The sequence below is a fragment of the Peromyscus eremicus genome, chromosome 1 (assembly GCF_949786415.1).
Source record: "Peromyscus eremicus chromosome 1, PerEre_H2_v1, whole genome shotgun sequence".
Lineage (NCBI taxonomy): Eukaryota > Metazoa > Chordata > Mammalia > Rodentia > Cricetidae > Peromyscus > Peromyscus eremicus.
In genome coordinates, this window is record NC_081416.1 from 103,467,262 (window position 1) to 103,489,813 (window position 22,552).

The 22,552-nt window shown below is 46.1% G+C and overlaps 1 protein-coding gene across 1 annotated transcript in view; it reads right to left on the bottom strand.

Annotated features, from left to right (window-relative positions):
- Tenm4 (teneurin transmembrane protein 4) overlaps positions 1-22,552 on the bottom strand; it is a 275,039-nt gene that overhangs the window by 31,333 nt on the left and 221,154 nt on the right. The window contains exons 19-21 of the mRNA XM_059271229.1: positions 12,579-12,811; positions 7,886-8,040; positions 1,551-2,428 (exon numbers count right to left, since the gene is read on the bottom strand). Of these exons, the coding sequence (XP_059127212.1) occupies positions 1,551-2,428; positions 7,886-8,040; positions 12,579-12,811 (1,266 nt within the window). The remainder of the gene's footprint in view (positions 1-1,550; positions 2,429-7,885; positions 8,041-12,578; positions 12,812-22,552) is intronic.

Sequence of the window (22,552 nt, forward strand, 5' to 3'; positions counted from 1 at the left end):
TCCGGTGAAGGTGTAGTAAAGGATTTTAGTTTTCGGGGGTGGTGGGCGTGATAGTAGAATTGGTGTGTTCGCATTCAGTTTGGGATCTGAGGGAGTGACCTTGGGAACTAAATGCGTGAACAGATTTGCTCTGACAAAGAAACCCCTGTATTGGCTAAATAATGTATAAGGAGTTTCTACCAGGCAGTGGGGGAAATTGAATTATTTAGTGTATTTCCATTTCAATGAGTTAATCAAGATAATTGCTATTTTCCTGGATCTTTGTCTTTTCTTTGCAATTAACAAGGCCCCTGTTTGGAGAAAGGAATTTAGCTCGTGAACTTTGTACATAGGGTTATGACATTTTTTTTAGTGTAAATTATATTTAAAAATCAATTATAACCCCCGCCATTGGATCCACTATAGTATTCTCACTATATTACAGGCTGCAAATGAGTCTCTCTCGGCCTCAGTTTTTGTAAAAGAGAAAGTATTACCTGTCACCCCCACTGCTGTGAGGATTAGCTCAATGACTGGGTTTCTAGCACATAGCTGATGTTCAACAAGACTAAGTTCTTTGCCGGTTCCTGCGGCCTGTCTAATGCTGACATCTTCAGCAGGCTCAGCTGTCTCGAACATGACCAAGAAGAGAAACTTAAAAAAAAATCTCATATCGAAAAAGAGATGTTACAAGACCCATTCATTAAAACCGCACCTCCGTCTTCTATATATGTGTGAGATGAATGCTTTGCCTAGGACTGTAATGAACTGAACATCTGCCTCTCTGGCCGCACTGCTTTGAGACGCCTCTCTTGTATGAAGAGTAGGAAGCAGTTACTTGAAGTGAGCACTCTGTTACCCCTGAACACAGAGAGCACAACCACAGCCCTGCAGCAAGAAGGGAGGCAGCCACACCTCACCCATTAGGCACATAAACAAGTAGTTCAAAATCATTTAGTTCATTTAGGGGTGAAAGGTTCTGTGTCCTCACTTCTGGAAGTTATTTCTGTAGCACAGCAGGATAGACAATTTTATCATTCCTTAATGAACTTGACTTACTAAAAAAAAAAAAAAAAGGCCAGGTGATGTTTATGTGTTTGAGAAGGGAGAATACAATGGATGCCATAAGTTCATCCAAAATTTAAAAAATGGAACTTCAGTGATGTAGAAAGTTCATCCATGTGTTCCTTCTATTATCACCTCTGTTTATATGAAGATATTAACCCTTTAAGTACTTTTGGTCTACGTCATGTTCCCATGGTAATGTGAGTGGGTGTCTACTGTATCCATTTTACAGGTGTGGAAAGTGAGTCCTAGAGAATTTAAGCCCATGGGAGAGCTGGGATTAAAGCCCACATCTACGAGTCCAAAGCTTACACCTTTCTCACTATACCATTTCCCTTTTAGGACAAATCACTCAGAACATGAACATGCATAACCTACCACTGGTAATAGTTTTCAGCCCCAATCCTGAATTAAAATGGAATACATGAAAAATTACGCTCTGTCAATTCATTCATCTTCAGTCTCACAATGCATCTCATAAAACACAACCATATCTTGATACTTACTCATAAAACGTTGTCCACCCATTTTCATTGCTTTTGGTTGCCAGGAGGCCCGAGTTGCCGTGGTATGTCATCATAGCCAGCTCGTGTCCTTGTGTGGTCACACTTCTGAGTGCACTGTTGGTGCCCATGGTTACCCAGTACACCTGGCCATCTGGGACTACCAGCCAGAGCGGCATCCCGGTAGAATCTCGGCGGACGTTCACCATGTTGCCATTGTTGTCCGTGATGTGTGTGATGTCGCCGTCCCCTGTGTAAGTAAAGTTGTACAGGTAGTCTCCTGTAGGCAGGCTCTGAGTGTACAGATGCTTGCCACTGGTGTCAAAGAGGTACAGCTCCTGGTCGATAGGGGAGGATAGCTCATACATGTTCTGAGTGTTGAGGAAAGGCTTGTTCTTACGGATGAACCGAATTCGGATGTTTCCAAGGTCGGCCACGTAGAGCTCCCCATCAGCACACACAGCCAAAGAAGATGGAGTATTCAGCTTTGCATCCTTGGCATAACCATCGTCTCCAGAGAAACAATCACAGTTGGCATCGTTTTTACAGTCACAGCCACTGGGGGCACCAGCGACCAGGGAGATCTCACCACTTGTAGTGACCTGCCTGACGCGGTTAACCTTTTTCTCATCCGTCTCGGCGATATACAGGACTCCGTTGTGTGAAACAGCCAAAGCAGTGGCTGACTCCAGGGTTGCGTGGATGGCCACCTTGCTCAGCAGGAAGTGATCGATGCCAGGAACCTGGCAGTGCATAGGCCTCCCAGCAACAATGCGCACCTGGTGGTTTTCGGAGATTTGCAAGACCACATTGTTGTCGAGGACATAGAGGGAATTATCCATTGGGTTGATGGCTAAGTCTGTGGGCCACTCCAGGCGAACCTGACAATGGAGACACCAACACTCAAATGATGCCAGGATGCCCACTACTAGTCACCCCCAAACTCCCAATGACCCACTATTGTGTCCAAAGGGCCTTTATATACAGTTTGGCCCAGCCTGGCAGAGACTGAAGAAGGGGACCACGGCCTCAAAAAGCAGTAGTTGAGATGGAGACTTTGGAGTCAGACAGGCTTAGGTTCTGAACCTAGACCCATCACTTACAACCTTGGGCAGGCTACTTTGCTTTTCTGAGCTTCAAAAATTTCCTACTAGGAAAACAGGGGTAACAACTGTACCTCTTGACACATAGTAAGCGCTCAAACTTGGACGATGGATACAGAAGTAGGAGGGAGAGGAAGATGGAGTCTGGAGCCTGACAGAGGAGTTGTTAGGAGGGTTTAAAAAGATCTTCATGAAATGCTGACCTGACTCAGGCATGAAGATGATTAACACAAAGTTGGGTTTGGGGGATGTAAAGTGAAAAACCCCATGCCCCTGTCTGACACATTGTTCTATATTAGTGATTTTCAGTTTTGGTTCCATATTCTCACTATCTACGGAGATTGTAGAAAACGTTCTGAGTAATCAGATAAGCCAAGGCCTTGGTGTGATTGGCCTGCTCCCTTGGGCTGTTTAAGAAACTTCCCGGGTGATTGTTTCTTGGGTTAGGGACCACACCTGGGTTCTTCTCTTAAAGGGGAATAATCAGACCTGCAGTGCTGGCCTCCCCTTGGAGCTGGTCAGAAACGCACAATGGCAAGCTTGTCCCAAAGCTACTGAACCTGTACAGACCCCTTGGGCGACTGAGTTCACACTGGAGCTTGGCAAACCGGATTTATGTGGGGGTCTCTGGGTCTTCACAGAGCAGGTCCTCCTAGAAGCGATTAATGATACTTGTGGTGGGACTTAGGCTCAGAGCCTGGAGCCTCACACTGAGTCTCTCTTAAGCCACACTGGGAAAGTGGCTGGAATCATGGTGAGAATTCAAGTGGATCCTAGTGGGCTGCAGCTGTCAGGGTCTGGGACGAGCAAAGCTTGACTCTAAGGATTGTTGGACATATCACACAAGGGCAGGCACTAAGAGAAGCCCTTGGCCAGTCATGTCCCCAGGAGGCTCAGGCACACTGCACACAGTCTGGAAATGCTGACCATGCTTCTTGCAGCTCGCTTTCCAGCTCTACCTGAAGACCCATCACCTTGACCTTCCTGGGCTTCCTACAGACACTTGACATTGGGGTTTACTCAGACAATATGATTAATGTAATTAGAAAGTTTCTTTTCTAGGAATTTGCTCTTGTATTCTAGTGTCTATAGTGTTTTTCAATCACACCCATTTTAATAATGGCAACAAAACAACAAAAACCCCAAACCAAACAGAGCCAGCTCAGACGCTCAACAACCGAGAACTGGCTAAATAATTATAGCAATTTACTTTACTTGTAAATTAGAATGCTGAGAATAATCTTTTAACATGATGCTCTAGGCCAATGGTTCTCAACCCTTCTAATGCCGTGACCCTTTAGTACAGTTCCTCATGTTGTAGTGACCCCCAACCATAAATTTATTTTGTTGCTACTTCATAGCTGTTATTTTGCTATTGTTGTAAATTGGAATGTAAATATCTGACATGCAGGATATTTGATATGTGACCCTAAAGGGGTCATGACCCACAGTTGAAAACACTCCCCTAGGTGGATATGTGATGATGTGGGGGGAAGTGTTTGCTCTGTGCTAAATAGAAAAAAATGGACTACAGAGCTTCAGGAGGAGAATGAGATCAGCTAGGGAAACACAGATGTTAGTTTATGAACAAAGAGGAGATAAAAAGCTTGAAGGAAACATACCAAAATGTTAACCATTCTGGGATCAAGGATGGTGTTAATATTCTTTTTTATTTTAATTAAAAAAAAGTTGCTGCAGTGTATATATGGTTGTTGGCACACGAAAACAACAACAACAACAACAATAACAGCAACAACAAAATAAAAACAACCAAGCAAACAACAACAAACCCCCCAAACGTTGCCCCTCTCTGTCCCCTTAGCTTAGAGCCAAGCCCAGGATGGGCTAACACAGCCAATGCTCAGCTCCTGTGTCTTAAAGCCTCTTGTTCCTCACCCAGCCCCAGCCCCTGTCTGTCTGAAGAGCAGGGGAGCTTTCCGCCCCTCCAGAGCTACTGCTGCCCACACTGCCCAGTGCTCTCTGGGGCATGGTCCTGCCAGCTTTCAGCTACATCAAGAACACAGTTTGCTTTAAAGTGACAGGAGAATTTTCAATTTCCTAAAACCCATTCCTTGTCAACACTGGCCGCTAAATATTTTATACCCTCTGGTCCTGTGGCACCTTGGGGACCTACTTGCAGAGACCTTTCTGCCTGTCATTATGATGAAAAGATGGCGCACTGATGAGGGGGGATGGGTGGGAAGGAGCAGAGAGGGAGCCAGTGGAGAGACTGGGGTGGGGGTGGGGAGAAGAAATGAACAGGTGAGCATTTTAGCATTTTCTGCATGTTGCTTTATGTTACTATGTGTCTGGGAAAGAAGTTCACTGCTCTCAGCTGCTCTGGGCTCTGACACACGGCTGGCTTGATGTCTCTGCGCATACACCTCTCTGGTTTCTCCTCTGGTTAATGATGATGCTGCCACAGCTTCAACCCCCATCATGGAAACGTTGGGACTGGACCTTAGAACTTCCGTGGTCCTCGAGCTCCTATGTTCAAGGGACCTGTGGTGGAGGGGGCTCCCTGTCCCAGCTGTCCTGAGCACTCTTTATCTCCAGTAAGATATTTTGATATTTGCTTTGCCACACAGTGATGAGTGTACACAAATACATTGTCACAGGAATAAGTGAATGGATGTCTACAAACGGTACACAGAGCAGGAGGGATGGGGCCAGGGTACCTCACATCCTGTTTGTTTCCACAGTCACTAATGGGTCAGGTCATCTGACTCAAGTTTTTTAACCCCCCCCTCGCCCCCCCCCCCCCAACTTCTTTCCCCATATGTAAATCAGAGCAATCAACATTATCTAAGGGAGCTGTAGCAAATGAGACAATATACAAGGAAGTTCTTTGTAGAGTTTCAGGGAACTAATATTTACATCCTATTACCAGCTGGTGGCCCTGTGCTAGGCAATTATGTTCATGATTTCATTAGAAAGATTCATTTCCCCATCCTTGATGAAACCCGGCGTAGGGCTCTGTTTATAAGGCATTTCCTTTTGCTCAGCCTCAGTTTCCTTCACTCGGCCCTGGGGACTAAGGCAACTGGACGAGAAACGAGAAGTTGTACTCAGCTCTGACCTCATTTCTAGCAGAGTGCCTAGCACATAGCAAGTTCTCATTTTGGTTCCACAGTATGGAGGGGTGGGGAGCTGAGAACCAGCCTCCAGGTCTGCGACATCTGCTTGTCTACCGCATGCCTCCCGCAGTGTCTTTTGGGGTTTGGTCCTTCTCGCCTCCCAAACACCATGCTTACCTGCTTTACAGGCTTTGGTCATGGTTTCTGTGGGTGTTGTTAGTAGAGGGAGCTCTGAAAACAAATACCACCTCCCATACGTGTATGTAAAAATATGTGCCTGGGTTAAGAGTTCATTGAAAAAGAAAATCAATTCTTACATTCAGACAAAGGCAGCAAGGACCAGGAGTAGAGAGTTTACTCCATGATTTCTCAGTATGTGGCTTTTGTGTTTTTCTCCCCTTCAACATGCCAGCTGCCTTCCAAAGCTTTTGGTGCGAGTGCCTGGCAGCGCCTGTATCTAAACCTAAACAACTTTCCAATGTGTGGATTGAAAACGTTCGGCTCCCTGTGCTGGCTGGTGGAGGGCCCATTTAGAGAAGCAAAAATACTTGTCTGCACATCCTTAGGTTTTGGCGGCTTCCTCCTGGGTAATTCTAGCTTGCTCACAGACTGGAGAGAGAAGCTCTCGAGCCAGCAAGGCGAAGCCTGCCAAAATGCAAAGACGAGTGGCAGAGAGCAGATTTTACTCTGGAACGCATCATCACAGAAGCTGGCACAGGGGGACACCGCACTAGCATCGGGTTGGGATGGGATGTGGGTGCTGGAGCTGCCAACAGTGTGGTCGTGGGGCTTGGAGGAAGGAGCTCAGAGATATGTGTTAGGAACAGAGGAAGGCATGGCGAGAGAGGCTGGGAGAGAGCTCCTGTTGGCTTCTTTATGTTCTCTAGGCTCTGATAATGTTAGCAGGATGGATGCTCACCAACTGAACTCAAGCCAAGCCCTGATCCAGGACCTGGCAGTAAAGGACCTGGTCGTTGCCAAGTCATCATAGGATATACTCAGGATATGTTGGATAGCCAGTCACTGGGTCTCAGCTGGGTTCCTGCTGTCTACTTGCTAAGGCCCCAATTCCTTGGTATAGTACGAGGTCCTTCTCTCACTGGCTCTAGACCACACTTCTTATCTCAACTTCAAAGTACCCTCTCCTTTGGCATTCAACCTTCCAAAGTAGGGTCTCATGTATCTCAGGCTGGCTTTGAACTTACCATGTAGCTAAGAATGACCTTGAACTTTGGTTCTCCAGCCTCCACTTCGCAGAAGTGGGATTACAGGAGTGTGCCACCATATCTAATTTATATGGAGTAGGGATTGAACTCAGGGTCTTATGAATGCTAAGCAAGCATTCTATCAACTGAGCTGCATCCCCAGACTTCCAATGTTCTTTGAGCACACTGGCCTAGTAACATCTTTGCATCTTTGCATATACTATCTCTTTTCTATTCTTTTTTTGCCATCCAGCAAACCCCTGGTCCAAACCTGGTACCCATGTCACCTCCTTACTGGAAGTGGATGCTAGGATGCTTTTTATTCATTACATCTGAAGTGATGAGCATTGTTGAACCCACATATTGTTTTATGTATTTCCAAGGCAATCTTGCCATGCTGATGTCAATCACTTCGTTTTATGGTTAGGAGAAATGAGGTTCAAAGATTTCGCAAACTCATCCATGCACCAAAGCTTTGGGTAGCTAGGGATCTACTGAGTGGTACAGCTAGGGTTCAATTAGCTATCCAACAAATATGGGCTGTGCTGGCTGTATCCCAGGCACTCTGGTTAAGTAGGGGAGATGACAGGCAGAATTCCTGTCTTGGTGCAGCAGCTTATGGTATAGAAAATACACAAGTGTCTGTACGTGCTGTCAAAGAGGAAGTTCAGGGCTATGAGTTTAAATCCACACTGGTCCGCTGGCCCTGTGAAGGTTTTGTCACTGTCCTCTGTGCCCCCAATCCAGCCACACACTTGTTACACCTAACAGTAAACTCTCAGGGCAGCTGGGTTGGGGTAGTTTCTTCCTTGTCTTTGAACTCTGGGTACTCAGCACAGTGGGGCCCATTCAAAGGCTTGAACAGTGCTAGGGGGAGTGAGTAGTCATCAGGTTGGCTCGGTAACAGAAGACGGGAAGAACACACAGGGTTCCAGCAGACAATGTCTTCTTACCTGAGAAATATCCATGACAGAGTCACAGCTGAGGGGCCTGGCGGAGGTGAGGTCATTGGAGCCCAGCAAGGTGGAGATGATCCCATTTTGATCGACGCGTCTGATCATTGTGCCATCCACGAAGTAAATGAGCCCAAACTTGTCCACGGTAATTCCTGGGGTGGAGAAGGCCAAACGGAATTCAGCATTGGAGATGAGAAGGAGCCATATAGTAGAGACTTTGGAATCTGACATCTACTCCTGTCTAGCTCTCTGTCCCTCTGCCAGGGTCTTGGCCATGGAGGTAAGCACTATAGCGCTGAGCTACACCCAAATCCCGCTAGTGCTAGTTTCCACTAACAAATTATTACTTACTTTTGTTTACTTTTAAATTTTAAGAAAAAATCCAAAATTGTTATTATTTCTTTGAGACAGGATCTCATAGAGCCCAGGCTGGCCTCGAGTTCTAGATATAGAGAGGATGAGCTTGAATTCTGGAAATCCGTCTCTACCTCCTGAGAGTGCTGCGTTACTTGTGTGCACTGGCACACTCAATCTTATGCAGTGCTGGGGATTGAACCTAGGGCTCTGTGCATGTCAGATAAGCACCCTATCAACTGAGCTATGCCCCCAGCCCTTCCAGTCACCTCTTACAGATAAACAGGGCGCAGGGAAGGTGCCAAGGTTTTGAGTGTCCCATGAGCTAGGGATTAAAATCCAGCGTCCTAGACCTCAGGTCCTGGCTTCCTACTTTGCTGTCACAAGAGACTTTTAATCTTTCACGTGGCTACCAACAGAAACTGGGTCTCTGAAGCACTTGAGGTGGAGGTCGGGGAGACATTTTCCAGCATCACGTCACTGTGAATTATTTAAATGAACCTATTTCTGAAGTCCTGCAAACACAATAATGGATCTCCTTCTTAGTCACAGTTTCTCTTTTCTTTCAAGACAATCATACTTGAAGTTCACCAACCCTTATTATTTCAGTTTCAGTGATCGTTATAAAAGGCCAGTCTAAAAAGAATCCCATGGGTTTGTGTAGAGAGTGGGTTTGCTGCCTTTAGGGTCTGAGGAAGGCGTAATGAAGACGGGGGTCCAGGCTATCAATCATTCAGCATCCCCCCTTTTCACCTGCTGGGCTCTTTCACCTGGTCACCCTTCTCCAGACCTCTGTGACCAAGCACTGGACCTCTTGACATCTGTTTTCTCACTTGTTCAATCAAAGGGCTGTCTGCAGCCTGCATTTCTGCCTCAGCCCCGAGAACTTACAAGGAGCCCATGGCACCCCCAGGTGGCTGCTTGAGAAGATCTCATGTGAAGCTTGCATTTCTGAAGGGCACCCTGGGTGATGGTACAGAACAGTCAGAAGGCAACTCCGGAGGTCGTTCCTTCTGGTCAGGGACTCGTTTCAGAGTCACCTAGAGAACTTTTGCTTGGCCTCGTGTCTGGCAACACCACTCAGGGGATGGCAGGGACTGGGGCTGATGGATGTGTTTCAAATTTCTGGGCGGTTATCTGCCACCCGTGTACACAGTGAGGGGTGGCAGGTTTTGAAATGGAGGCACAGGACTGAGTCAGAACCACATGGTATACCGTGGGAAATGACAGACCCAGGAGGGAGGTGGTAACCTGAAGGGTAATCTGGTCACATGATACGCTCTGTTTTCTTCTGGCCAGCCAATGGGAGGAGGTAGAGGAGGCATGGGGCGGGGCATGCCTGAGCTATGGGGCTCCTGATTGGGTTACTTCACTACTGATGCTTGGTCTCCTCCTCATTGCTGTAGGGGATGGCAGTTTGTGATTGGGAAGGCCAGGGAGAGACCTCAGTTGGTAAAGTAAGGACCTGAGTTCTTAGTCATGGAACCCACAAAAAAGAAGCTAGGCATGGGCCAGGCAGTGGTGATGCACGCCTTTAATCCCAGCACTGGGGAGGCAGAGGCAGGCGGATCGCTGTGAGCTCGAGGCCAGCCTGGTTTACAGAGATCCAGCATAGGCACCAAAACTACACAGAGAAACCCTGTCTCAAAAAACCAAAACAAAACAAAAAAGAAGCTAGGCATGGGAGCACTCTTAACAATCCTGACATTGGGCAGGTGGAGATAGGTGGATTTCTAGGACTCACTGAATTCTGGTCAATGGAGAGGTCCTGTTTAAAAAAAAACAAAAAACAAAAAACAAAAACAAAAAACCAACCAACCAAACAAACATCAACAACAACAAAAAAAAACAAAAACAAAAAAAACCCCAAAATGTAGAATGACACCTCTGGTCTCTGGCCTCTGTACATATGATTGTGTACTCCTGACATGCACATGTTCACCTGCACAAACCACATAGACACACACATACACTCACACACACCGTAGACACACAGACACAGACACAGACACACAGACACAGACACACACACACACACAGACACAGACACACACACACACACAGACACAGACACACAGACACAGACACACACACACACACACACACACACACACACACAGGGGGGTGTGTGGAGAGGGACATACACAGCTAACTTGGAATTCTTAGGTCCCAATATTCATTAGTTGACCACTGTGAGACAGCCAATGCTCTGTGGCTTCCAAGGCCTGGGTGGGGTCTCAAGTCCGTGTGTCTCTTTCAGGCCATCAGGATGGGTTAAAGCCTCCAGGGATCTCTGAGTGATGGCCAGAACACTCATTCCATCCCTCTTTAAAGGGCTGAGAAGCTGGAAGAGGACTTCACACCGATGTGCAGGCAGCTTCAGGGCTGGGAGCCTTTGCTGTGGTCCTGCCTAGAATGTCAATTAATTTCCTTCCTTAAGCAGCAGGACATGAGTCTGCCTGTCTGCCTGGCTATGCCCTGTCTCTCCCTTCCATCTGCCAGGACTGATGAGCGCTCCATGAACAATTGGGTTTCTTGTTTACAAAGTTGGCTGCGCAGGCTAATAGAAGTGATCTGTCCCCTGATTAATTACTTCATTTTTTCTCCTTTTGTTGTGCTAAATAGATGGACATCTTTTCTCCTCCCCACTGCAAAGTGACTGCAGATTGCAGCACCCTTGTCATTTCTATCTGGGTTAATTACAGGCTTTTGGGCAATGGTACTGCCACTCCATCTGTGTGGGTGAGGGAGGGGACCACAGGCGTTCAGAACAACGTAGAAATGCCAGGAGAGAAGAAAAATCTCTCAGCAAGGAACTGTTTTAATTGGAAGAGAGTAGGATGTTGCAGCTGACAGGGGCCTTGGGGATCATTTAGCCTAACCTGCTTATTTACAAATTGGGAAACTGAGGTTCGAAAGGGGAGAAGCCTCTATTGGGAGCCTTCTAGTAGCAGAGAAAAATCTCAGTGCAAGCCTGTGCTTGCTCTCTACTGCTCACTCATTACTGAGGAGTCACAACTAACAGGGAGTTTAACCATTGACACAGTACTTCCCTTGTACAGTTATCACCTGACCATTCCATTAGTTATGTAGACAACCTGCCATGATGCTATATGATGCTATGTGATTATATAATACACTATAATGATAACAATGGGGATCTCCTCTGATGCTGTGTTTACTGTGTACTTAGTTGTCTGTATTAGACATTTCTATTCCTGATTAAGTTGGATTATGACTATGTGGCATAGCCTTGTGGCACAGAGGAGAAAAATGAGGTTCAGAGAGGTTAAGCAACTTGCCCAACATTATACAGTTACCGGGTAACAAAGCCTGATTTGAACACATGATTTTTCTAGAGTCTAATGCTTTGATTTGAAACCAGACCTTGAAATTTGGCGCTCCTTAACAATATAATCATTTCTAACAGTTTTACAGGAAGGCATGTGAGACACATCAACTTTGACCTCCAGAACAGTCTTAGGAGGTAGGCACAGATGGGATTATTATCCTCATTTTTTTTTGAGTGGGAAGTCCCTGGCTGTAGTGCTTGCAACATAGTAAATGCTCTACTAAAGGATGTCTGTTGGCAGTGAGGGCTTCTCTTCTGTCAGGCCTCCTCAGTCTCCAGGAGTACAGGTCTCTCAGCTTAGAGCTCCATACACAGCTCTTCCTTCTTACATCTCAGGGCATGTGTCTCCTCACTTCTATCAGAGTGTGTCCCATCCAGATTCATTTATTCTGCTACAGTGAGCTTTGCTATGTATTACGAAGCTCTGTGCACTTGGTAAATGCTTGATGAATGCAAAATTAGAGACTCACTTTTTTGAGTCTACCTTATATGCAAGGAGGACAGAGGACAATGTCTTTGTGTAGCAATAACTGAGAGAAAGCCTGCACGGGATGGGGCATTGGTTTGTCAGAATCCTACACGGCTGTTAAAAATGAGTAGCTAGGAGACTATTTATTGTCACAGAGAAGTCATGCTGTATCGTTTAGATAAAAGCAGCTTACTAAAGAGTATGCTTGATGTGGTTTCATCTTGTTTGACTGCAGTGACTAACGTGCACAAACATTCAGAGAAAAAGACGAGCGAAGACAGGTATTGTTAACTTGGGTGTTTTCGGGCAGGTGGAATTATCACAGTTCCTCTGTATACGCTCTCTCTCTGTCCCTTTGTCTCTGTCTCTGAGGTCTCTTGCTGATGATTGTCTATATCATATATATCATATATATATGCACACATACACACATACTATATATATATATATATATATATATATATATATAATTTCAATGTCAAACAAAAGCTATTGTTTTAAATGCAAGGCCTTACCCCTGGGATTAGTGAGTGTGGCTTCTGTGGCTTTCCCACCATCTCCGCAGCGAGTATCATCAAAGGGGAGGCACTGGTCACCAGTCCCTGCCACCACCTCAGAGTTCTTGACCAGGTCCTTCACCACTGTGGTGGACTTGATCTTGAAGACCCGCCGGCTGTTGGTGTCAGACAGGAAGACGGCCCCACTCATGGGATCTGTGGCCAGGTAGTATTTGTGTGCTGGGCTGTGACTGCAAGGGAAGCAGGGCTAGGGTGAGTACTTTTCTTCTCTCCATCACATAACTAGAGATGCACAACATGACTATGGCCATACCACCCAGAACATGCCCGATCTCATTGACCTCAGAAACCAAGAAGGGTTGGGCCTGCTCAGTACTTAGATGGGGACATACAGCATGAATCCCCCACCCATGTGACTTTAAGCACAATGGTCTTATGAGGATGCTATCTTTATTGTGGGTCACCTGAGAGCTTGGCCTAATGATCCTCCCCCCGCTTCAATTACTAATGCAAAACCTCTTGCCTGGCCTGGGTACATGGCTCAGTCAGTAAAGTACTTGCCTTGCAAGTACCAGACTTGAGTTCAATACCCAGAACCCATGTTAAAAACACACAAAAAAACCCCAACCAACCAAACAAAATTCCTGTGGTGGGAATATGTCCGTATAATCACAGTGTTCAGGAGGCAGAGATAGGAGAATCCTGGGGCTCACTGGCCAGCTAGCCGACACTCCTTGGTGAGCTTTAGTTCATTGAGAGACTGACTCAAAAAAGAAAAAATTATATGGTGCCCAAGAAACACCACCCAAGGTTGTCCTTTGGTTTCTACATGCATGTACACATATCTAATGCCTAACTGCACATACATGTGGCCCCCCCACATATATACATACATATACCAAAAAATCCCACCAGGCCTCTTGCTGATTATTGCCTATATCAAATGCTAAAAACATACTTTTTTTTTCTTTTCTTTCTTTTATGTGTATTTGTGCTTTGCCTACATGTGTGTATGTAAACTGTGTGTGCAGTGCCCATAGGAGCCAGAAGAGGGCATCAGACCCCCTGAAACTAGAGTTACAGACTGCTGTGAGCTGCCATGTGGGAGCTGGAAACTGAAACCAGATCTTCTGGAAGAACAGTAGGTGTTCTTAACTACTGAGCCATCTCTCCAGCCCAGCAAATGTTTCCTTAAAAAGATTATCAATGAAGTTTTTCACAGGAGACCTGCTGATTCAAGATAGGAGCATGGAGGAGGTACTAGGCTTTAAATAACAACCCAAGGATTTAAAACAATCCTTTGTTTCTAAGATTTTTACAGCAACTTCCAATTTCATCTTGGGACTGACAGATAAGACACTGGCTAGTCCTGCCTCCTGCCAGCATCCACCCCACTTCCTGTTGTTCCTCACAGTGGACTTGTCAGGAGCCGGTGTCTCCCTCCTGCAGTCAGGCATAAATGAGATGCGGGATCAGTTTCTAATCTGCATCAAACTCCAGGAAAAAGGAACAGAGCAGAGGAGAGGTGCTGATAGGGGTCTGTTTCTGGAAGAAAGTCACAAAACCTGGGCTCTGGTGACAGGAAAGAAGCCAGACCATGCAGAAACACGAAAGGGAGGAGGCACCCTAGCCAGAGGCTGGGGAGAGTGCCCAGGGTATGAAATCAGATCATCTCCATTCCAAAACAGGCTCTGCAACTTGGGTGCATCCCGTGGCCCCTGGGCCTCTAGCTTCCTTCAGCTCGAAGATGGGAGTGTTAGCGCTTGCTTACACATTGGGAACATTCAAATGAAACCACATCTGTCAAACATGTAGTGTGATGCACGGCACTCAGGAGGTGCTCGGCAGTCACGTCTGCTGTGAGGCTGTTGGCCTTTGCCTTTGGAGATGACTTTTAGGTAGGCCTCTCCCATCAAGCCCCGATTCTACTACTCAGTGGTACTGATTACAGCTTCTTCCACGTCTAGAGCACATGGTTTCTGGGCTCACCACTGGGAGCGCACTGTGATGTCGACTTTCAGCTCCTCTGTGTGCTCTGATCGTTCTCTGGTCCCTCAAACTTCATCTCAATATTGTACATTTATAAAGCATAGAAATTAATCCAGGTCCTTTGGAAAAACTTTTTATTTTACAAACTAGTGATGGTCCTACATGAAGCTTGGGCAACATGTGTGCGTGTGTGTGTGTGTGTGTGTGTGTGTGTGTGTGTGTGTGTGTGTGTGTGTGTGTGTTTAGGGCCATGGGGTTTTAGCTTGATCCTGACTTCTCATGATTAGAATATCCCTTGCTTTGGGTAGCATCCTCTGGGCCAGAGCAAGGTATCCAGACCTGAGGCTCTCATCATTTTTTCCTTTGAGTTTCACTAATATGACATTCTGTTCTCCGGTGGCACTTCCTCTCCAGCCCCATACTGCTATCCCGTTGCCCCCTCGTGAATGAGGGCAGGGTCCTCTTTCTGTCCATGTCTTTTTCAGACCTTTTCTCTGATTTGTCCCAAACCCCACCAGGTCGTTTCATCTTACAAGACTCTTCCATATTTCAGAAGGAGCACAGATCTTCCAAGCCAGATGCACCTCGGGCCTTTCCTCACAGAAATCCCACACTGGGAACACCCATACCAGGCCCCTCAATGCATTTGGCCCTGCCTGCATCCACTCCTCTGCCCTGTTCCTCCTCTTTGTCACTTATTCCCCAGGCACCCACTCAGGGACTCTTTCTGGCAAACTTCCCTGGCCATTTCTTCTCTGTGCCCTAGGGTTCATACTAGCTCACATGAAACACAAGGCCTGGCTATTTACATGTCTTTCATGCCACCTACCAGTCCTTAAAGGGGAAACTGCCAGATTTTTATTCACTTCTGCGTTTCCAGTGCTCAACCTGCAGCCTCCCAGCCCTTCGGAGCCCCTTGTCTTAGGTAGGTGACATGTGCGTTTCCAGTTTATTTAGGTGGTATTTGCATTGAAATCACTTAGCTTTTCTTTTACTTCTCATGGGGTTGGTGATAATAGCCCAGACATCCTGTTTATCTTGAGATGTTCCCTGGGACTGAGAAGGAGGCACAGAATTAATCTTCCTAGACAGCCCTGATCCTGGCTTAATAAAACCCAGTGATCTTAGATCCTGCTCTGTCATGCTGGAGTATCCTGGGCTCCCAGCTTCCCCATGACAGCCAGGAGGCAGGGGGACTAGTTCATTTCTGTGTGCATCACTCATGATAAACTGGTGACATCTACCTTGGCAGAAAGAGGACCCTGAGGGAAGATGGTGGAGGCCCTGTCCACTTAGATTAGCCCCTTGAGTTTCCAGCTCACATCGCCCTGTACTGCCCTGGAGAAGTGTCACTTGTGCGGAGCTTCTCAAATGGGTGAATTCCAGGAGAGGGTGGCCTTGGCAGGATTGTTCCGGATCCTATAAAAGTTATGGCTGCTTCTTGTATGCTTATCTGGTGGTCAGCATCGAAGGGAAATGCTTGCTCTGAATGGAGAAGGTGAAGGTTTAACTGGGGTGAGTCAGTGAAATGGTTGTATATTCTTCAGGTGGCCAATGGTCAGGTCAGGTCTCTGCTCTGCCCACACACAGGCATTTAGAGACATATATACATACATTTATACAGACACACAGACACAGACACACAGACACAGACACAGACAGACAGACACACACACACACACACACACACACACACACACACACACACACGATAGTTGCTTGTTTTGAGACAGGGGCTCATTTATCCCAGGCTGCACATCAAACTTACCACATAGCTGAGTTTATCCCTGAACTCGGGATTGTCCTGCCTCTGCCTCCAAAGTGCTGGCATTACAGGTGTGTATCACCAAGCTTGGCTTTATTTAGTGCTGGGGATAAAACCCAGGGCTTTGTGCAAGTACTCTGCCAACTGAACTACATCCCTAGCTCCACATTTCTTGCTCATGCCAGCTGGCATTGGCAGCTGCATTGTGTCTGTGGTTCCCACTGGTCCTTCCTCCAGGCTGCAGCCCCAGCAGCCTAAGGAACAGAACTGGGGAGCTGATCACATGGACTGGGATGTGTTTGACACTGAAGAATGTGGATTCTGTCCTGGCCTCTGTGCCTGCACTTGATACACATGGCCTCATTCCCCCCATAACTACCATATTGTGTAGGGACTGTCTTCTTACATTTCAGAGAACTGAGGCGGACAGAGATGAAGTACTAGACCACAAACTGAGGAGTGAATTTCAGTCTATGTCTGCTCAGCTCCATGGTCTATTCTTTCTAGTTCCCCATGTGACTCGTGACTGCCACAGTTCCCAAGCATGTCAGCACTGCATCCCAAAGGCCCGAGGATCTGCTGCAAGCCATACAATCCTTGAAAGCATATGATGGAAGAAAGCGCCGGGCTCCCTTCGACTTGCTCATCTCAGGAGATTCAGCTGATCACTCCCTACCATTCCTGGACCCCCACTTTTCTGTCCTAGCACACCACACCCTTGTGTTTCCACTAGAGCTAGGGCAGACCTGGCTTCTCATGTCTGTAGCACTTTCGCTGGTTCTGCTCTCAATAAAACCTTGAACTTGGGACTGGAGAAATGGTTCAGCAGTTAAGGACACGAGCTGATCTTCCAGAGGACCTGAGTTCAATTCCCAGTGCCCACATGGTGGCTCACAACCATCTATAATTCCACTATTGGATCCAGTGCTCTCTCTGGCCACCAAGGGTACTGCATGCATTCAATATACAGACATATACAGGCAAAAACCTATACATATAAACCACCACCACCACCACCACCACCACCACCACCACCACCACCACCACCACCACCACCTTCTTGAACTCTTTTAGATTCCCACTGCACAGACTCAGAGGAATTGTGCTGAATTTATGTGTGAATGAATGAGTGAATGATGAATGAATTTAGCCTCATTGCTGGAGTATTCACTGGAAACACCCATTGCTAGTGATCTTAGACTGGCGATTCTATACATCAGAATCACCTGGAAATTAGAAGAAGTAGCCTGAACAAAAGTGACTGAAGGGCTGGGCTCTGCCTATAGGGTCTCTTCAAGTGAGTCCTAGGCACAGCCAGCTTTGGGAATCACGCTGAGCTTCTCAAAATTCAGTGTGCTCAGGAAACACTTGAAGATGTTACTAAAAGGCAGATCTCAGTTCCATCATGCAGAGCTTGGCATTTCTGACAGTTGCTGAACAGTTTGACATCTGCTTCAAACCACACAAGCCTTGAAGGCATGTGATGGAAGACGGCATGTAGTGGAGGCCCCAGGCCCAGGTCCATGGACAGGGAACATTTTCAGGCTCCACAGACTGTGTCTAATCCAATTCTGATATCCAGGACCCTGAGCAGGGCCAGGCTCAGAGCTGGATCACAGCCCTGTTCCATAGCTTGCTACAGGGAACTCCAAGGTCTCTTGCTGTTTGCTAGCTCTGGGAGTGTAACCTTGGCTATGGTAGCATTCCTGAGGTCAGTGTGTTGAAGTCAATCCTCCTTCTATCCTCTTCAGGAAGAAATAGGGAAATTCTTGGTAAAGACAGGGAGCTTAGGAGTCTCTTGTGACAAAGATAATTTTCTCCCTACTTCTGAGGGAGAAACCTCCTTAGGTCCCAGAGTAAGATCTCCCTTGAGCAAGAGAACCTTATTTAACCACTTCGATGCAGCCCTGACAGAAACTAGTTCAATTTTTTTCCCACCAGTAGGCAGAGGTGAGTGCTGGAGCCAGATAGGCAAAGGTTCAAACACCAACTCCTCTACCCACTTATTACATTTGCTTGGGTAGATTGCTTTGCTACTCTGAGTCTCTGTTTATATCTGAGAAATGGGGGCAGTCACATCCACTTCAAAGGGTTATTGGAAGGATAAAAACCACACGAAGAATATAAGCCTCTGCATACAGTGTCTGTTCCGATAAAAACTGAGATGGTTAATAAGTGGCAACTTTTTTTTTTATTTTTTTGAGACGGGGTCATCCAGGGGACCTAGAACCTACTGTGTAGCCAAGGATGATCATAAACTTCTGGTCCTCCTTTTTCTATCTTCCAAGTGCTGGGATTAGAGGCCTGGATCACCACGCTCAGTTTCTGTGGTGCTGGGGATTGAACCCAGGGCCTCAAGAATACTAACCAAGTACTCTACTATCTGAGTTATGCTCCCAGCCCCGCATGGCAGCTTTTAAGCAAGTGTAGTGATCCTGAGAAATCTTTAGAACATTTATGTTGGTGCATAATAGAAAAGCTATGTATTCTTGACATAATGCTATCCTGTTAATCTATTTTCCATGAGAGTTAGGGGTTCCTTTGAATTAGTACAATACGTGTAGCTTGGTTTGAGGGAGATTATATTCATGCATACTTCTAAAAAGCAGGCTTCCAACAGTCCTCCTTGACCCCAGGGAAGAAATCATGGAAGACATAAGGATGCTTATTTCCTGAACAGATCCACAGCAGCAGATGCTGAAGAGGCTACAACTACTGGGAATGCCCAGGATAGCAGGTGGCATGAGGCCGAAAGAGTCAAAGACCGAGAAAAGTCTATGCTGGGGGTATACATACACAGGCCAAGGTTCCCACGGAACCAAACGCCGTTATTGGAAGAAATTGAAACAGTGGACAGATGAAGAAGGTAAACTCCTATTACTTTCCTTAATCTGTCCAATATTCAGTAGAGGGGATGCTGAGGCTCAGAGAGAGAAAGGGATTTGCTAATATCCAGGTACCAGCCAAAAAAATCACAGCTGGGACTCAGGGTTCCTGCCTCCTTGGTATCTTAGGGAAGTGGCTGGCCATGGGTGAGTCTCCTTTCCACTGTGGTTCTTCACTTTATAGACAGATTTTTTTTTCTCACCTGAGAAAACAATGGGTTGAAAGAAGACAGGGGCCTGGTTTTGACCCCATACTATGGCTGTAATCAAAAGATCACTGAAGAGGCTGGAGAGATGGCTCAGCAGTTAAGAGCCCTGGCTGCTTTTCCAGAGGACCCAGGTTCAATTCCCAGCACCCACATCTATCTGTAACTCCAGGATCCAATAACCTCATACAGACATACATATAGATAAAATACACATACATGCACATTAGAAAACAATCACTGAATATCGGAAGTACGCACACCCACACGTATCCATACCCCTACACAGAGACAATCACAATTTCTTCAAGTGATAGGTAATGTGAATGGTCCCATGGCATAAGACTTCCCAGCTGTGTCTGCCTGTACCACAGTCATGTACCAGGGAGATGTCACCATGGACTGAATGATTCAATGTTAAATTCCAGGTTTTAATTTAAGATACACACGAAGACAGATCATCGAACAGTCCAGTATCATCCATACGAAGCTCATTGAACTTAGGCTTCAGTGTGAACCAAGACTATTTCTGCACTGGGAAGTGCACATTTTCCACTGGGGACAGTGTAAACCAGGAAATCAGTTATATTTCCATTATTACTCTGGCTGCCATGGCTTAGAGTTTAAGGTTTGGCCACTGATGTTCTTCTTTGTTTTTACTTTTGGTCTCAATTTCGGCTGGATTTATCTTTTTATATGTGTCTTTGGTTGTAAGAGGACTAATTTCCTTTTTGGGGAAAGATGGAGGCCTCTTATCATCATGATTATCATAATTATGGTAAATTGTAATATGCTAATTACAAAACCAGTGTATAGAGACTGTAACAGTTATTAAAACCACTATCAACGTTTTTCCATAGTAATTTCTGAAACTTCTCTCTGTGCCTGAAACTGCTGAATAGTTTTCAGAGATCCTTTTTTGTTCTTGACGATAACTTTTAATAAATGTAAGATAAAAATAATGAGAGCTGAAGCAATTACTCCAGGGTCATATCACTGGGAAATGCCATTAGCCTTGTCTGTAAACTGGCTATAGTCACAGATGTCTACCTCACAGAGTAGTTCAGACATAAGGTGGTATTCATGTGAATTGTCTAACTCTCTGCTGTGCAGTCAATACTCTACACGTATGAATTATTACTTAAAATAACATATGCACATACACACACTCCTCCTCACATATATTGATATAGACGCAAAGTTAATAATGACTGGTAGTTCAGGTTGTCTGTCTCGTCACTCTCCCAAACAGCCTTCTTTTATCCCAACCTAGGACCATCCCACGCACCAAGATCTGAGTCTTACGTAGACAGCTGAGAGTCTTCCCTGCAGCTGTGCAAAACATAGCTCTGCCGCTCGTGTCAGTGTTCAAATCTACACACTGACAGTTTGTGTGAGGACTGTTCCCTTCATGAAGTCACTGTGATGTCCTATCTGGAGGAGCCTCTGGAGCGGGTCCCTGGCATTCCATGTGCTCTGACTTTGGGGTCTGGAACTTGTCTGTTTTCATATTCTTTACCTCCATAAGATGGTCTCAGCACTTCCTTCCCATCATGGTCATTTCACTCAAAAGTCTAGAGGATGTGCTATTCGAAGGATTAATCAGGCTTTGGGTCTCACGTTCTTCCCCTGTTACTCTAGTCTGTCACTTCTATAGACTACAGGACAAGTGCCTTACTTTGCCACAGGTAGAAGGAGTTCAGACCTTTGCCACCTACCCCACCACTATTAGTAGGGTGTTCTAGATGCAACCAATTATCCCCTATCAGCTTCTAACCACACAGGGTTCCTTTGCCACTGAGCCATGTGAAATTGACAAGTGTGGCTTACCATACAGCATGCAACAAGGCAGGGGAGAGGCAGGAAATTCTCCACTGGTTGGCTTACCTATGTCTGAAATCTTTATTTCTGACAGAAGACAGGAGAGCAGGGAATAGAAGAAAGAACGAGGTGTTAGCAGCAGGGTTAGATGCATTATTAGCAGCTGAAAACTTGACAGCAACAGTACTGTACAACACTGTAATAAATAAAGACCGAGCAGCCATGACACTGATCCATTTTATATTGGATACCCCTTGTCAGTGAGTTCACTTACAAACAGCTACCCATCACGGAAGCGGCCCGGCTCCACCTGCACCGTACTGCTGACTTAGGGAAGAGGAAAGGCCTGATACAGTGTGCTGCTTTAGCGGGGCTTGGAAGAGATTGGGGCAGTTGATTCTCTTCCCTGGACAGACATAGGCTTGCTGCTCCAGGTCTCTGGATGCCTGCTTTCCTATGAAAGTTTTCAAAACATGGGGAGCCTACAAAAAGCCTACTCAAAATATGGCATGGGATTGGAGAAGGAGTTTAATTAGGAAGGGTGTGACACAGAGAAAAAGGCCCAGCAGGAAAAGACTGGAGGAGGATGCTAAGATGACAATATACTGAGTTTTCTTTCCTAATTTCATTTATTCTTCTTTACCCTCTTGAAGACTTGCGTGATCTTCAACAGTGGTAGAAGGGAGGGAAGGAGGGAGGGAGGGAGGGAAGAAAGGAGGGAAGGAGAGAGGGAAAATAGGATATCTTGTTTGGAGGCTATGAAATGAGAGGCCTCCATTTCCATGTGAGCTGTAGAATGATATTCATCCAGCAGGGAATAACTTTACGGGATGGAACAACTCTCATTGTTCCGGGTGACTACTCTTTGGTGGGGCAGAGCTGTGTAACCGTGTTCTAGGTTTGGGTTTACCGTTCTAGATGTTCGACTCTGGGCACATCCTTTCAATTCCCTGAGCTTGCTTTCCCTTATTTGCCAAAGGTTGATAAGGCTACTACTTTACAGAAGTGTCACACCGGCGGACAGTAGGAACCGAACTGTCCTTCCACACCCTTTGGAGGATGCCCTTCCCTCTGAAGTCATGTCTTGCTCATGTGGTTCCAAACCAGGATACACGCGGGTTTTTGCTTCAAGACAGCTGTAGAAAAATCTTCCTGCAATTTCTTCTGAAATTGAGGGTGGGGCTCCCCTGTCTCTGAAGTGCAGCTTCTCTCTAACCATAGAGCCCACCCTGTAGCAGGGCTTTGGATCTAAAGAGACCTGACTTATGGGTGTCGTAGGATATTAGATCACAACATGAACCCTGA